This window comes from Ictidomys tridecemlineatus, chromosome 10 (genome assembly GCF_052094955.1).
Source record: "Ictidomys tridecemlineatus isolate mIctTri1 chromosome 10, mIctTri1.hap1, whole genome shotgun sequence".
NCBI lineage: Eukaryota > Metazoa > Chordata > Mammalia > Rodentia > Sciuridae > Ictidomys > Ictidomys tridecemlineatus.
Genome location: NC_135486.1, coordinates 42718305 through 42731984, shown reverse-complemented (window position 1 = coordinate 42731984; position 13680 = coordinate 42718305). Strand labels below are relative to the sequence as shown.

The 13680-nt window shown below is 34.8% G+C and overlaps 1 protein-coding gene across 12 annotated transcripts in view; it reads left to right on the top strand.

Annotated features, from left to right (window-relative positions):
* Nucleotides 1-13680, top strand: part of Ush2a (usherin) — a 738328-nt gene that overhangs the window by 514103 nt on the left and 210545 nt on the right. For all 12 annotated transcript variants that reach the window (XM_078022812.1, XM_078022814.1, XM_078022813.1 and 9 more), the window contains one exon: nt 4374-4537. In XM_078022812.1, the coding sequence (XP_077878938.1) occupies nt 4374-4537 (164 nt within the window). The remainder of the gene's footprint in view (nt 1-4373; nt 4538-13680) is intronic.

Genomic DNA, 13680 nt, shown 5'->3' with positions numbered 1-13680 from the left:
TCTTCAGTGAGTGAGCAGATAAAACTGCAGAAAACAAGTTGTTTTTGCTCTGGATTTGAAAAGGAAGAATGAATATGAGAAATAGTAGATTTTGTTCTATTTCAGGGAAAATATTGACTTGCTGATAATCATCACACAGCTGTCATTAAGTTTATGAAAGGAGATATCTTCCAACCTCTGCTCCTTCCACTTATTTATAAATTCCTCTGAGTATTTCTTTTGTAGTAAGAGTTTTAATAAAGACTTCCATGTAATTCCTCAAGAACCCGCTGATAGTATTACCTTTAAGAGAAAGCATTCAAAATTAGCACATTTTCATCTTATTTTCAAAGAAAGGTTAGACTTCTTTCTTTTTACATTCAAATGCTTGAGTTAAATATATGATACATTTATCAAACATTTAAACTATACATTTATCATATATTTAAATTTAAACTCTTTAAGTTTAAATCATATGAGTATAGATTCTAATATGCTATTTTAGTTTACTGAAATGAAAGTTTTTCAAGTCCTAAAAAAGGATGCAGTTTCTGTGGGAGAAACCATTCAGAAGAATAATGCTTTTGTTCTGCCCCTGTGTAAGGAGATTAAGTGTACACAGATGACATTTTTCTGGAGAGACTGGGACAGTTCCGTAGCATGCATTCCTGTGATATAAATACATCCCATTTGGTGCTATTAAGAAGTTAGCCTTGCACTAAGGGAAAGTGAATAGAGGGACAACCTTCTCCCATGACTACCAAGATGAAGTTGATCTTTGTAGTTTCTTTCTTCACATCAAACTGTAAAGAAAAGTTGTGTTTGGGAACAAAAGCCAATTTCTGTCAACATTGGTATGAGATCTCATAGCAGTGTACTTGATTCAAAATGAGACAAGATGTATCTATTTCGTATTCACATTAGGTTGGTGGAATCACAGTTCTTTCTCCTCTGGGATATTTTTCATTGCTCTTAATTTTCCTGATACTGTCTTTTCCTAAAGGTCTTCATGTTAAACGTTACTACATGAAAAAATATGAGCCTCCAAATCTGAAAAGATGCAGCTTGTCATAGGATTCCCCCCCTAAAGTCTTTCTGTTTCTTTTCTATATTTATGACATAGTAGAACAAAGGCAGAAATTGCAATAAAATTATTTTACCTGTGACATTCTGGTAGCATAGGTATAGAGAGCTACAGAAACAATAGTGATAACTTTCACTCATCATCTAAAAAGTATTGTATAAAACACTTTTGAGTGTGATAAACATTGCCCTTCCATCCCAAAGCGAAAAATCTACAGTAACATGTTTGGAATCAGTAAATTAAAGGTTTGAAGACCACATATTTGACATCACTGGAAGCTTTTAACAACTGCTGATTTAAGCAATGGAAAGAGTATTGGGTTATCATTTGTTTGCTTCCTTATTAGTTCCCACAAAGAATGTGAGGGTAAAGAACACTGAAATACAAGGTTTCTCAAGTCCTTGTCTGTGTGAGATTGAACTCAAGCATACTTGGAGTTGTGGCAGATAGGAGGAAGTTAGTGAAAGAGGCAACTAAACAGCCTGCATTTTCAGAAGCATGATTTATATTGGTGACAACATTGACACATGAATTCTGTTAGGACATCAATAAAGTTGACACATTTTTAATTCTGATGAAAATAACCAGAGGCATTCCGTAGCTGCACTGAAGAATTTTATTGGCGTCCCAAACACTTCGGACTCTCCCTTTCCAGATGTAAGCCTTCACACATTTTGCCCTGGAATAACACCTTTAACTGAACAAATGTCTTCACTGTCATCAAAATCTAGCCCAAATGTTACCTCCCCTGTTAAGACTTCCCTGAATAGGTAAGGTTGAAGTTGGTGCTTCCATCCAAAGTGTATTCCATGAAAAAGAAGTCAGGGCTGGGGATATAGCTCAGTTGGTAGAATGCTTGCCTAGCATGCACAAGGCCCTGAGTTCAATCCCCAGCATCACACACACAAAATGAAATAAGTCAATAAGTATTTTAGATGTTCTCATTTATTAACACATTTCTATAAAAATTTATTTGTATTGTGACTTTAGGAGGACAGATATCATCTGGCACATTATTAGTATTCAATAAATATTGTTTGAACAAATAAATAAATGAAGTGATGGTTTTTCAAACAGGGAAAAGCAATATAATCTCTTTTCAATATTTTTCCAAAGAAGAACTTTGCTATGTTTTACTAGAGATTACTTCTCTATAGGAGAAGTAAATTTTTATGTCACTAACTTACCAAATTATATATGACTTAAAATTTATGTGTAGCTATGAAGCCATGAGTAATTATTAAATTTAGTAGCTATAAAATATTTGTTCATCCATTTATAAAATTATCTGTTCAGTAAATAAACAGATGAAAAATTGTGTCATGTTAGCAAAATTTAGTGTACTAATTCATTTGAGTAATTACAACCAAACCTTGAGATGAGTATTGTCCTGTAAATAAAATTTTATTAAATATTGTCTTTTACAAGGAAAATACCACAGTAATATCTATGGCACAACAAAGTTTAGTATTTGCTGTGCTGGAGGGGGTCTGCAGGATGGTCTCAATTATAATACTCATATATACCTGAATTGGCCTACAAATACTTGATTTGACTGGCTGTATAAGATTTCAAAAACTGTTTCTCATATGGTTGGAAATGGTATATTCTTCAATACATCCCTAGTGAACATATTACTATTTAGAGAAGAAATTAATTGATATATATAATAAGTTTTCACATGAGTATATGATGTCAACTGATCTAGCATTTTTTTCCCAAAAGAATTCTTTTATTAATTAAATGGCATATCTCACTTGATAGCAAAAATCAACACCTAAGTCCACTTAAAAAGCAATATATACAGTGCATGGAAAAAACACTCCAAGTCAACTAACACATTCTTTTTTAAAATGAAGTGGTGAAATATGAATCAATATAAACATATAGATAAGTCATAGGTATATATTATTACCAAATAAAGATGGTTTTAGATATAATGAAAATAGTATAATTTAGCATTTCATTTAAGAGCATATGAGATCATATTTCCTTAAAAGTTTAACTTCACGAGTGAAATTTGAAAAGAGAGATGCATGTCATCAAGTGAAATGTCTGCTGATTTCTAAATTAAATAAAATAATGGACAGTGGAAAGGATCTAATTTTGGAAATGAGGAAGTCATAAAATATATTGTATTATAGCAAAGACATAGAAGAAAAATTCAAATATTGTAGGAAAATTTAGACATCCACACTCTATCTAAATTCCTTTAAGCCATTTCATGGAATAAAATATAAGTATTTTGCCCAGGGAGAGAGCTAATGAAGCCAAGGTCACCAGTTCAATTCCCATGTGTGCACCATTAGCTTTACTTCATTCCATTGTCACAGACCTGCCTCCCTCTTAACCCTGACTCACCATCCTTCATATTCATACTGGTGGTTGCAAAGAAAATTTGGCTGGACTGTTTGGATACATAAGCAAAAAAGTATGTCCCTCTGCTAGAAAGATAACTCAAAGGACAAGCCCCAGTGGTATGACATCATCTAGGTATGGATAGACAAGATTTTTACCTTGTTGTTATCATCATCATCATCATCATCATCATCATCATCATGCTGGCAGTATAGCATTCTGGTTAGAAAAATTGGTGGCTTTACTCTATCATTGATTTAATATATGACTTGGAATGTCCTCCTTGAATCACATCACCATGTCCAGTTTTCTCCTTCTGCAAAGTAATATTCATTATTCACTGCAGTGACCCGAGCTCAAACTACAGCCAAACACAGCTCATGGTAGCAAAACTCTCAGCAGGAGAATGTTTGTATACTTTGGTCACAGTTAGGATTTCATTTAGGGGTTTATCTGTCTGCCAATGAGATTATGGGAAAGAAATGGAGGTATAGGAAGAAAATGGTGATGAGGAGGCTGATATTTGAAAACGGATATGTTTCCCAAAAGAAGAGCATGAAACTCTCCATATCAAATTGAGATAGAAAGCTGGCAGGTCGCCAGATTCGTAATTGTATCTTGAATTGAGCTGTAATGCTCTTCACTTTGGAAAACAATAAGAATGTGAAAACAATAAATTACGTTTTTTTTTTTTAAGAGTGGTATTTGTTTAGCATTCCTAATAAAATATTTCCCCAACACCTGGGTAAATTTGGAGAGTTACAAAAATAATGATGTTTTATGTAAGGAGGAAAGAAGTAAGTAGTGTGTTTTCTAGGTGGAAAAGGAAACCTGAACATTTTATGGAAGGCACAAAGGAAACCCTGTATTTTATAAGGAAATTATGGATTTTGTTTTCTATAAAATGCAAATTTCTATGCTTTTTTTTCTTTTATAACAAAACAATCTTTAGGTTTACAACCTATGGGTATAAGCTCTGTGTACACAACAGTGTCGGTTTTACTCCAAGCCAAGAAGTGACTGTGACGACATTAGGTGGTCTTCCAGAGAGAGGAGCCAACCTCACCATAAGAGCTCTCAACCACACAGCCATTGATGTGAGATGGGCTAAACCAAGTAAGTAAGCTCCTCATTCTCTGTTTCTGCTTCATGTGTTAATACCCAAAGGAATTAAAAATGGACACGTTAAAAAACAAAAACTAAAAAGGCGAGGTCCATGTGCTATTCTACTTCTTCATTCTTCTTGGACCAGCTCGCCCTTCCTATATTCCCTTTGGATGGGGAATGTAGTTTCTGTCACTATAGAAATGTGATGGATAGTTGATAGTGTGATAGAAATGTCTTTGTAATAACTTGATACAATGTAGGGCTAGGTACCTCTATACAGAGAGCTCAGTTCCCACATCTTGAAATATGTTACTCATTAGCAAGAACCACTTAATTGAATTGCAATAATATGCCATATTTTTCTGAGTGAATCATCGTCCGTGTTGCTTATGGATAGAATCTCTGCTTAATTCAAAAAACAAAGCCTAGAAATCATCACTGGACTCACCTTAATAATGTAAGGTCTGACCTTCACCTTAATGAAAACACTTCTTTACAGGTGTTTGGAAGAGCTCAAAGAGAGATCTAATCTGTTCCTGTAACTTTGGAATAACTGAAATTTCTAAGTTCCTTGGTCAGAGAAGTAGTATTTAATGTCTGATCTATAAATTTCTGGTGATCCATTATGATAATCAGGAAAAATAGAAAAAAAATCCTGAATCTACTATGGAAATATATGTTGCACTCATTCTTAAGGTATAATGTGACATTTGGCAAATCATGGGATCAAATCTTGTTGGAATATTTCTAAATGTTGAGAAATATTTTATTTGTAAAGCTCAATTAAAATATTTGTTTTATGAAAGAAAACTATGCTAACTAGGGTAACATCTATTATCATATAAAAAGATGTAAAGTTACCACTGGTTGGACCATGTAATTATATTAACCATGTAATTTTGGTCTATCCTTGAGTTTTGTTACAACCTAAAAAAGGGAATGCTTCATTTAGAAATCTGAGTTCACTGGCTTCAGTGATATCACTTGTGATATTAATTGTGAACTAAAACCAGTATTTGATATCATTAATTGCAAAGTGAAATCAGCAATTGTACTTAGTCAGCTATCTGTCACTCCGATAAAATACCTGAAATAAATCAATCTATAAGGAAGGATTCATTTGGGGTCATGGTTTCAGGGGTTTCGGTGCATAGTCAGTTGGCTCTGTTGCTTTGGGGCCTGTGGGGAGGAGCACATGGCAAAGGAAGCTGTGCTGTTCATGGCAGTCAGAAGGCAAAGTAAGAGGGCTGGGGATGTGGCTCAAGCAGTAGCGCGCTCGCCTGGCATGCGTGCGTCTCGGGTTCGATCCTCAGCACCACATACAAACAAAGATGTTGTGTCGGCCGAAAACTAAAAAAAAAAAAAAAAAAATTAAAATTCTCTCTCTCTCACTCTCTCTCTCTCTCCTTTAAAAAAAAAAAAAAAAAAAGGCAAAGTAAGAGACAGGAAAGGACCAGGGTCCTGATATCCCTTCAAGAATATGGCCCAGTGACTTAACTTCCTTTCACTAGGCCACATCCCCTGTAGGTTCCAATACTTCCCGCCAGTGCCACTGGCTGGCAACCAAACCTTGAATGCATGGGCTATGGGGAGACATTCCAGATCTAAGCTATAATAGTACTAGTTACCCTTATCTAAGTTGCTCCCAAATAATCCACTTTTGCAAAAACAAAACAAAACAGAACACACTAACTCTAGGGTTTTCGTAAGGATAAAAGTTTAAAATGATCAGATGGGATCTCTTAAACTATTTCAATAGAAGAATATAAGTTAATTGATCTTACAATTACTCTCTGAAATGCCCCTGGGAAAAATATAAAGTTTTTACTGGAGGTGCATTTTTGTGTTTATTTTCACTTGTCTCCCTCTTCCTTTTTGCTCTGCCTGACCAACTGATTCATCTGAAAAGCCTCCTCATAAAGGTAGGCTCTCCCCCTTCACCTGACATTTGAATACTTCAGTGAAGATCTGGCTGCTGAATTTTCACCAATATAGGTCCTTTAGGTTATAATTGCATGCCTGAAGTAAGTGTGCTTATAAAAACTGACAAACCTAATAGATCTGAAGCAGCTCGCTGAAGTTTCATTACCTTAGTAATCTGAACCTCTGACCTTCGGGATGTAGGTAATGCAATCTGCTGTTATTTCCATTCATACCTTAGAAATTTTTCAGATAACTATTTGTGAGCACAAAGGTTAACTCTCAGAAGAGGGTCAGCTCTGTGAAAGCATGTTGCATTATCTTTGTCTTCCTTTGTGCAACCTGCTATCTTAAGTAAATTAACTAGTCACTCCTCTATGAAAGGGTCATCAAGTTTTTGCAACTTTAATTTTAAATTGTTTCTTGATTGGTAGAAAGATATTGGCACGTAGCCCACAATGCTGAACAGTGCAAAACTACAATTGAACATACCTTGCATTGGAAAATCATAGGAATAAATTCATGAATATTTACTTAATAAAAATTGCCTTTCAAAAAATTATAAAATGTATATTTAAAAAACATTTTTTTTCTTTACTATGACTCTCCATATGTACACCTCATTTTGGTAACAAAATGTTTCTGATAAAATTTTATCAATGACAGAGTGATAGGGATAGGTTCTAGAAAGTTTTGGAAGAACCAGTTTAAAATATCAGCATCACATATGTGATGTCATCTGAGGTTAAAAACATCCTTTTATTTAATTTTCTTTTTATGGGCAGCACAACACTGGCCATATTTCTTTCCTTCATGCTCTATGTATATTTTGCCTATGGTATTTGAAAAAGTAGTATTTTACCACCATTTAACAATTAGAAGATTTCACATAAAGATAATGATTTGGGGATTCATTTGAAAACTCTAATGCTTCAATGAAACACTCCCCACATTTCTGAAAGGAAACTAGTTGGAATTGGACAGAGGCTGCCCCTTTAGGCAGGTGATGCCCTTGCCATCTGGCCCAGACCCCATCTTCCTGGTCCCAGTACAGATGAGAGGTTTTTATTCCTGCTTTGTAGAAAGAAACAAAATGTTTTGGCCTAAGTAAAATATACTTAAGACATATTTGTGGTAGAAAAAAAAATGTCACATTTTATAAGAAGAAATACAAAATCTCTTTCACTTAAATTGCTCATTCAAATTCCAGAAAAGCCTGTTGAGATGTAAGCTGACACTTGGTAATTTACCCAGAATTATAGTTAGTAAGTAGCAGTTCCCAAACTCAAACTTAAGGCGCTGGCATCAAATTCCTTGAAATTTCTCATGCATTTAGTGTTAACAGTTATTAGCATGGTTTCAAGAATGATTTAGTGAGATCCTTCCCATTCTGAGTGCTCACTCTAAAACAAAAGACAAGTAAGAAAATACCCACAGAAGGGACTGTGGTGGAGAGCAGTTTTTCCTCTGAGGTTGATTCATTAACAAGATCAGAAAAGAGTCAAAAAACACTGGAGGTAGTGGAAAATGAAAGTACTTGTTATATTCAACTTTGCATCACTATGACTGAAAGACCCAAAGGGAACAACTTAGAGAAGGAAAAAATTTACCTGTGGCTCATGGTTTCAGAGGTCTCAAATCATAGGTGGCTGACTCCATAGCTTTGGGCCTGAAGTAAGGCAGAACATCATGGCGGAAGGGCGGGGCAGAGGAAAGCAGCTCAGGACTTGATAGCCAGGAAGCAAAGAGAGAGCTCCATTCACCAGGGGCAAAATATAAACCCCAAAGACCTTCCCCTAGTGACCTACTTGTTACAGTCACACCCTACCTGCCTACAGTTACCACTCATTGACTGAGTGATTCACTCAGTCAATCCGTATCAGTGGAGTAACTCATATGATTAGATTACAATTCTCATAATCTGATCATTTCACCTCTGAAAATTCTTGCATTATCTCATGTGTGAGCTTTTGGGAGACATCTTCATCTAAACTATAAGCATATTTGAAGAAAGGAGATGAAAAATTAGCCAAATATTGTCACCAATAGCTCAGCCCAAACTTCAGATAATGATATCTTGTCTCATGTAATCCTTGTCATGTTCTTTTTCCTCTTTCTTTCTGTTCCTCCTTTCTCTTCCTTCTTCCTTTCCTTCTACAAACATTTATTTATTGCTTTCTTTGTCCTGAGCACTGGGAATTCAGAGACTAATGATTTTGATTCCTGATTATAATATCTCAGTGAATGCTCTGGAAATTTTATAAAGCATGAAGGTGTCACTAGTAATAGAGAATTTAAAATCATGGAAAAGCATCTACCTTAATTAGAAACCACCAATTTTATAATTGGAAAATTTTCTGACTTTCTTTAAATTTATTTTGTTGTAACATAGATTCCAATAATCCCAAGTCTCACCTCTTCTAAAGTGTAATCACCATTGTTGGCTCACCTTGTTCCCCAGGTTGCTTTTCCATGACTTCAGTTGTCAAAACAAATAGACTGCATCTGCCTTTGTACTGTTTTGCCATCTTTTCACTGTGTACCTGATGTACTCCAGTCTTCTTTCCTTATCCTCTATTGACGTGGTCCTCTTACAGTCATTAATAATCATCTAATGGCCCAATCAATGCGCTTTTCTCAGTGCCATCCCATTATATGCTTCTTTGTGGCAGCCAACACTGTGAATGATTCCTTACCACTGAAATGTTCCCCAGAGGATCATTACCCTTCAATTTCACCATCTACATTTTTGTCCCCATCATCCCCTAAATAAATGTTTTCCCTAAGTTCTTTCCTGAGTCTTCCTTTCATATTCCAATTTGCCTCTTGGTGATTCATTCTTTTCTCACAGTTTCAAATTCTTTTAGAAAAAAATGACCAAAAGCCATAGGGATACCTTTGTAATGAGGGACACTTCAAATTTGGGTCCCAGTTCTAGCATTTTTCTATCATTATAATCTAGAACAATTTAAATTCACTGATTTCCAGTTTCCTTGGCTGAAATATGGGGATAATAATAACTGCCCTAAAATTTTGCAATAAGTAGTGAATGAAATAATATGTGCTTAGCATCTAGTAACCATTTAGTATTGGAGTAGGGTATTTTCTCTTTCTAAAATATGCATGATACTTTCAGCATTTTTCATCTTACGAAAAGATGAAAAAAATGGGAAGACAAATCTTGATAATATAATTTTGCAGAGCATTTAGAGAAAAACATTTCTACTGTGAGTTGAAGATGTGTTTAAAAAACATGAGACTTTATAATTACCTAAATTGGCTGACAGATAGAACATAGAAAAATCTAGTCAACATGTTGGAAGGACTAGCTATTGCATGGTATCTATTCTAACTCTTTTCCTTTTACTGGTGCCTTGTCCCCTAGCTAGAAACTATGTTTCACTAATTTCCTTTGCAATTACTTATAGCCATGTGAAATGACAATGGAATGTGTTTGCACCAGTGCAATGCAAAAAGAAGTGAGTGTCTTTTCAGGTTTTAGCTGCAAAACATTGGGTATGTGCTTGCATGTTCGTTCTTCACCTTTCCCCTGGAATATGGACATGGCCATGACCTCAGCTTGACCTATGCAGGGATGGATGGCACTCCAATAGATCCAAAGCTATATGAGAGAAAGAACTGGAGTCTTGAATGACCATGTGGGCACAATCTATTTCACTCATGTTGACACTATGCTTTGACATATACATGAATATTGACTTTATTTAAGTCACTGTATTTTGGGGATTCATGGTTATATAGCAGCTTAACCACCTAATAGTCCTGTTTGTCCATACCAGTTCACTTAAAGAGCAGAAATTAGCTATTCTGCTTTTGTAGCCAAATATAAAATGGTGAATAATATATTCTATTCTATTTGATATACTAACTCCTTTATACACAACTTTTGCTGGCAGGCCACTGGGAACTAAAACACAATGAGGACTAAGGTAGTTGAGGAGATTCCAAAGAGCAGGTACTTATTATTGACTGATGCATAAACTAGATATAAGACATGAACTATCATGTTGTGAAAACCAAAAGGTTGACTTGGATCATTGCCAAGAAGAAAATCTTCCCACTTCTTCATATGAGCAATATTACCCTTAGGCAGAGTAAAAGATTTTCTCAAGAAGCAATTTTGATAAGCTTAAATTTTCGGAGAACCACGCATTAGATGACACATAGCTCTGCACCACAGTATGTGGAAAATTGGAATTGGAATTTAATTTGGAGAACCTTTGAGCAAGATCAACACTTCTGTCATAAAAATAAGTTTAATCGGACCTTCTAGCTTTTCACATTTGAATAAAGTTGCCTCCCAATGAGCCTGTTAATGAGAGATGAGTGAAGAATTCAGCCCTACATAAATAAACAAGAAACATATTGAAAGGAATGGTTTACTGTAATTGAACTAGATCAGGACAAGAAGCTGTTTTCCTAAAGGGCCAGATACTAAATATTTCAGACTTTGCAGTCCTCAGGGTCTATGTTGAAACTACTCAATTTTGCCATTGTAGGAATTAACGAGCAATCAATGATTACCAAATAAGCATGGCTGCTTCCAACCAAATTCTATTATGGACACTGAGATTTGGTTTTCAAATGACACAAATTATTATTTTCCCCCTCATAATCATTTAAAAACATAAAAAACCTTCTTAGCTCACATGCTATACAAAAACAGTTGATGAACCAGATTTTGTCCAACATGCCAAATTTGACTCATAGACCATGGCTTGCTGACCTCTGACCTAGATAAAAAAGATCTAGAGGACATAATTGACATTGAGAATAGTCTCTCTAAAACTGAACCAAGAGCACTTTAAGAGCATAATCTAATTGCTATTGCAAGAGAACTTTGATCTAGCCCATCTGTTCTGGACAGGAGGTTTGTACCCCTCTACAATTCATATGTTGAATTCCTGTCTCTCAGCATAGCTATATGTGTGATGGGACTTCTAAAGAAGGAAGTAAAGCTAATTGAGATCATGCAGGAGTGGCCCTGACTTTATATGTCTAAGTGTTCTTATAAGTGACACCAGAGAACTCACCGTCTCTTTCTCTCTTTCTCTTCCTCCGTACATAAAGGAAATGTCATAGGAGTTCTCAGCAAGAAGGTAGCTATCTACAATCCAGGGGAAGAGCCCTCACCAGAAAACCAAATTTACCACCTATTTCATCATAGACCTCCAGTCTCCAGACTGTGAGAAATAAGTTTCTGTTGTCCAGGTCACTCCGTTTGTAATATTTTGTTATGGCAGTCCGATCAGACAAATACACTATCTAACAACCGTTTAAATTTTTGGGGAATCCATTACAAAGGAGAAGTACTTATTCTATATTTGAGAATTTGCTCCAGCTAAGACCACATTTCTAATCACCACCAAGAATGGCATTTTAGAGTAAGATCATGTCCATTAGTTATAACTTTCTCACCTGATATTCTACTGACCAATATTTATCAGATCACTGTATGTGGTCCACAAAATATGGACTATACCTAGAGCATTAGAATGTCCAAGAAAATGTTTTCTATTATACATGTATTTAAATAATCTAATAAGACATTCCCTTTCCTTCCTATTACTTCAAATGCAAGCTAGTATTCATGCTTCAATTTCCAATTATATACCTCTTCAATTTCCAATTATATAACTCTAGTTACCCTCTAATTTAGAAGTTCACCTAGTTGTCACAAAAACAATTCAAATTCAAGAAGACTCAAGTGAAACAAGTTCCAAAACCTCCATCCCATGATTACTCCCATATTTTCTATCTTATTTAATGTCATTCACCCAGAAACCCAGAACAAAAATCTGAGCATACCTGCATCTCTTCCTTGTGCTGGTCTAAATTCTCATAGGTCATTTAAGGACATAAGTTCTTTTCATGTAGTGAGTCCACCAACCCCTAAAGACTTGGAGCCTCCCCTAAATGGGAAAAGTAGAAATATTAGAGATAGGCAATTGTTCTTTAATACCTTAGTCCAAAAATAACATGAAATGATCACATGACTTTATCCTGATGCAAGGGGCTCAGAATGTATTATAGCTATTTGACAAAATGAGAAAACCATTAGGATTGATGAATTCTAGGAACCTTTGCCAATAGTTTTATCCTCTGTTGTATATAATATGTATTTTGTTTATGCTATTAGTGGTGATGTACTTCTCTATTTTTTCCAAGTCTTTCAGCTTTATGTATAGTAAAGACTTTAATGTACTGTTCCTTTTGTTGCCTATCTCACCTGCCATTTTCAACATTTGTTGTAAAAATTATCATTATTTTTGTTCTTATATAATATACAGCTATTTGCTCAAAATGGCTTTAGTACTTACCGTTAATTCTTTAACTTCCCCAATCTTAAGTTCTGGATCTTGATACATCTTTTTGCTCTTTGAAGAATGTTATTTGAAAGTTTCATCATGAAAGTTAAAAAGATTAGTTGTGTATTCTGTTAACTTTTGCCTATACAAGGAAATATTACTGTCATCTTTGCACATTCTCTTAATGTTTGCATCTATTAAGAAAACTTTCAGGTTGTTTTGCATATAACCATTTAGATGTGCCTGAAATTTGGGGATTAAAATATTTTTCTTCAAAACTTGTTGAAATTGTTCCATTGTCTTTCAACATTTGATGTTCCAAAAGAGAAGTTGAGGCTTATCTAGTTTTTGTGTTCTTTGTGGATTATCCTTAATTTTCAGTTTTCCTTTGAAATGTCACAGTATTCCATGGTGTGTATACACGTGGATACATTGCCATCATTTTAGGCAAAACTATATCACTCTATTCAGTTTGCATGCATATGTCTTCATTGAGGGTAAGGTTTAATGGAATGTTTTATATCCATGAATATTTATTACATTTATTTTTCAAGTTAGATTTTTCCATTCTCTGTTCTCAATGTCTATAATTTTGACTTTGATTGACTTCATAATCATTTCCTATTCATTTTTTATATTATTCATTTTCAACTCTGCTAGTTATTACTTTTGATGTAGATTTTAATTCTACCATTGCTTTTTATGGTTTCTTGATTTCCATTCTTATAAAGTATATCCTTTCAGGTCTCCATCTTCATGTCTCTATCTTTATGATTCTCTGTTTTTATGAAACACCTGTTTCACAGAGGCATCCTTTTCATAAAAGCTTGTGGGTTTTGTTATTTTGAGGGAATACCATACAACTGTTCTACAAAACCTCCATTCCCTTCTCATAGAAAAAAA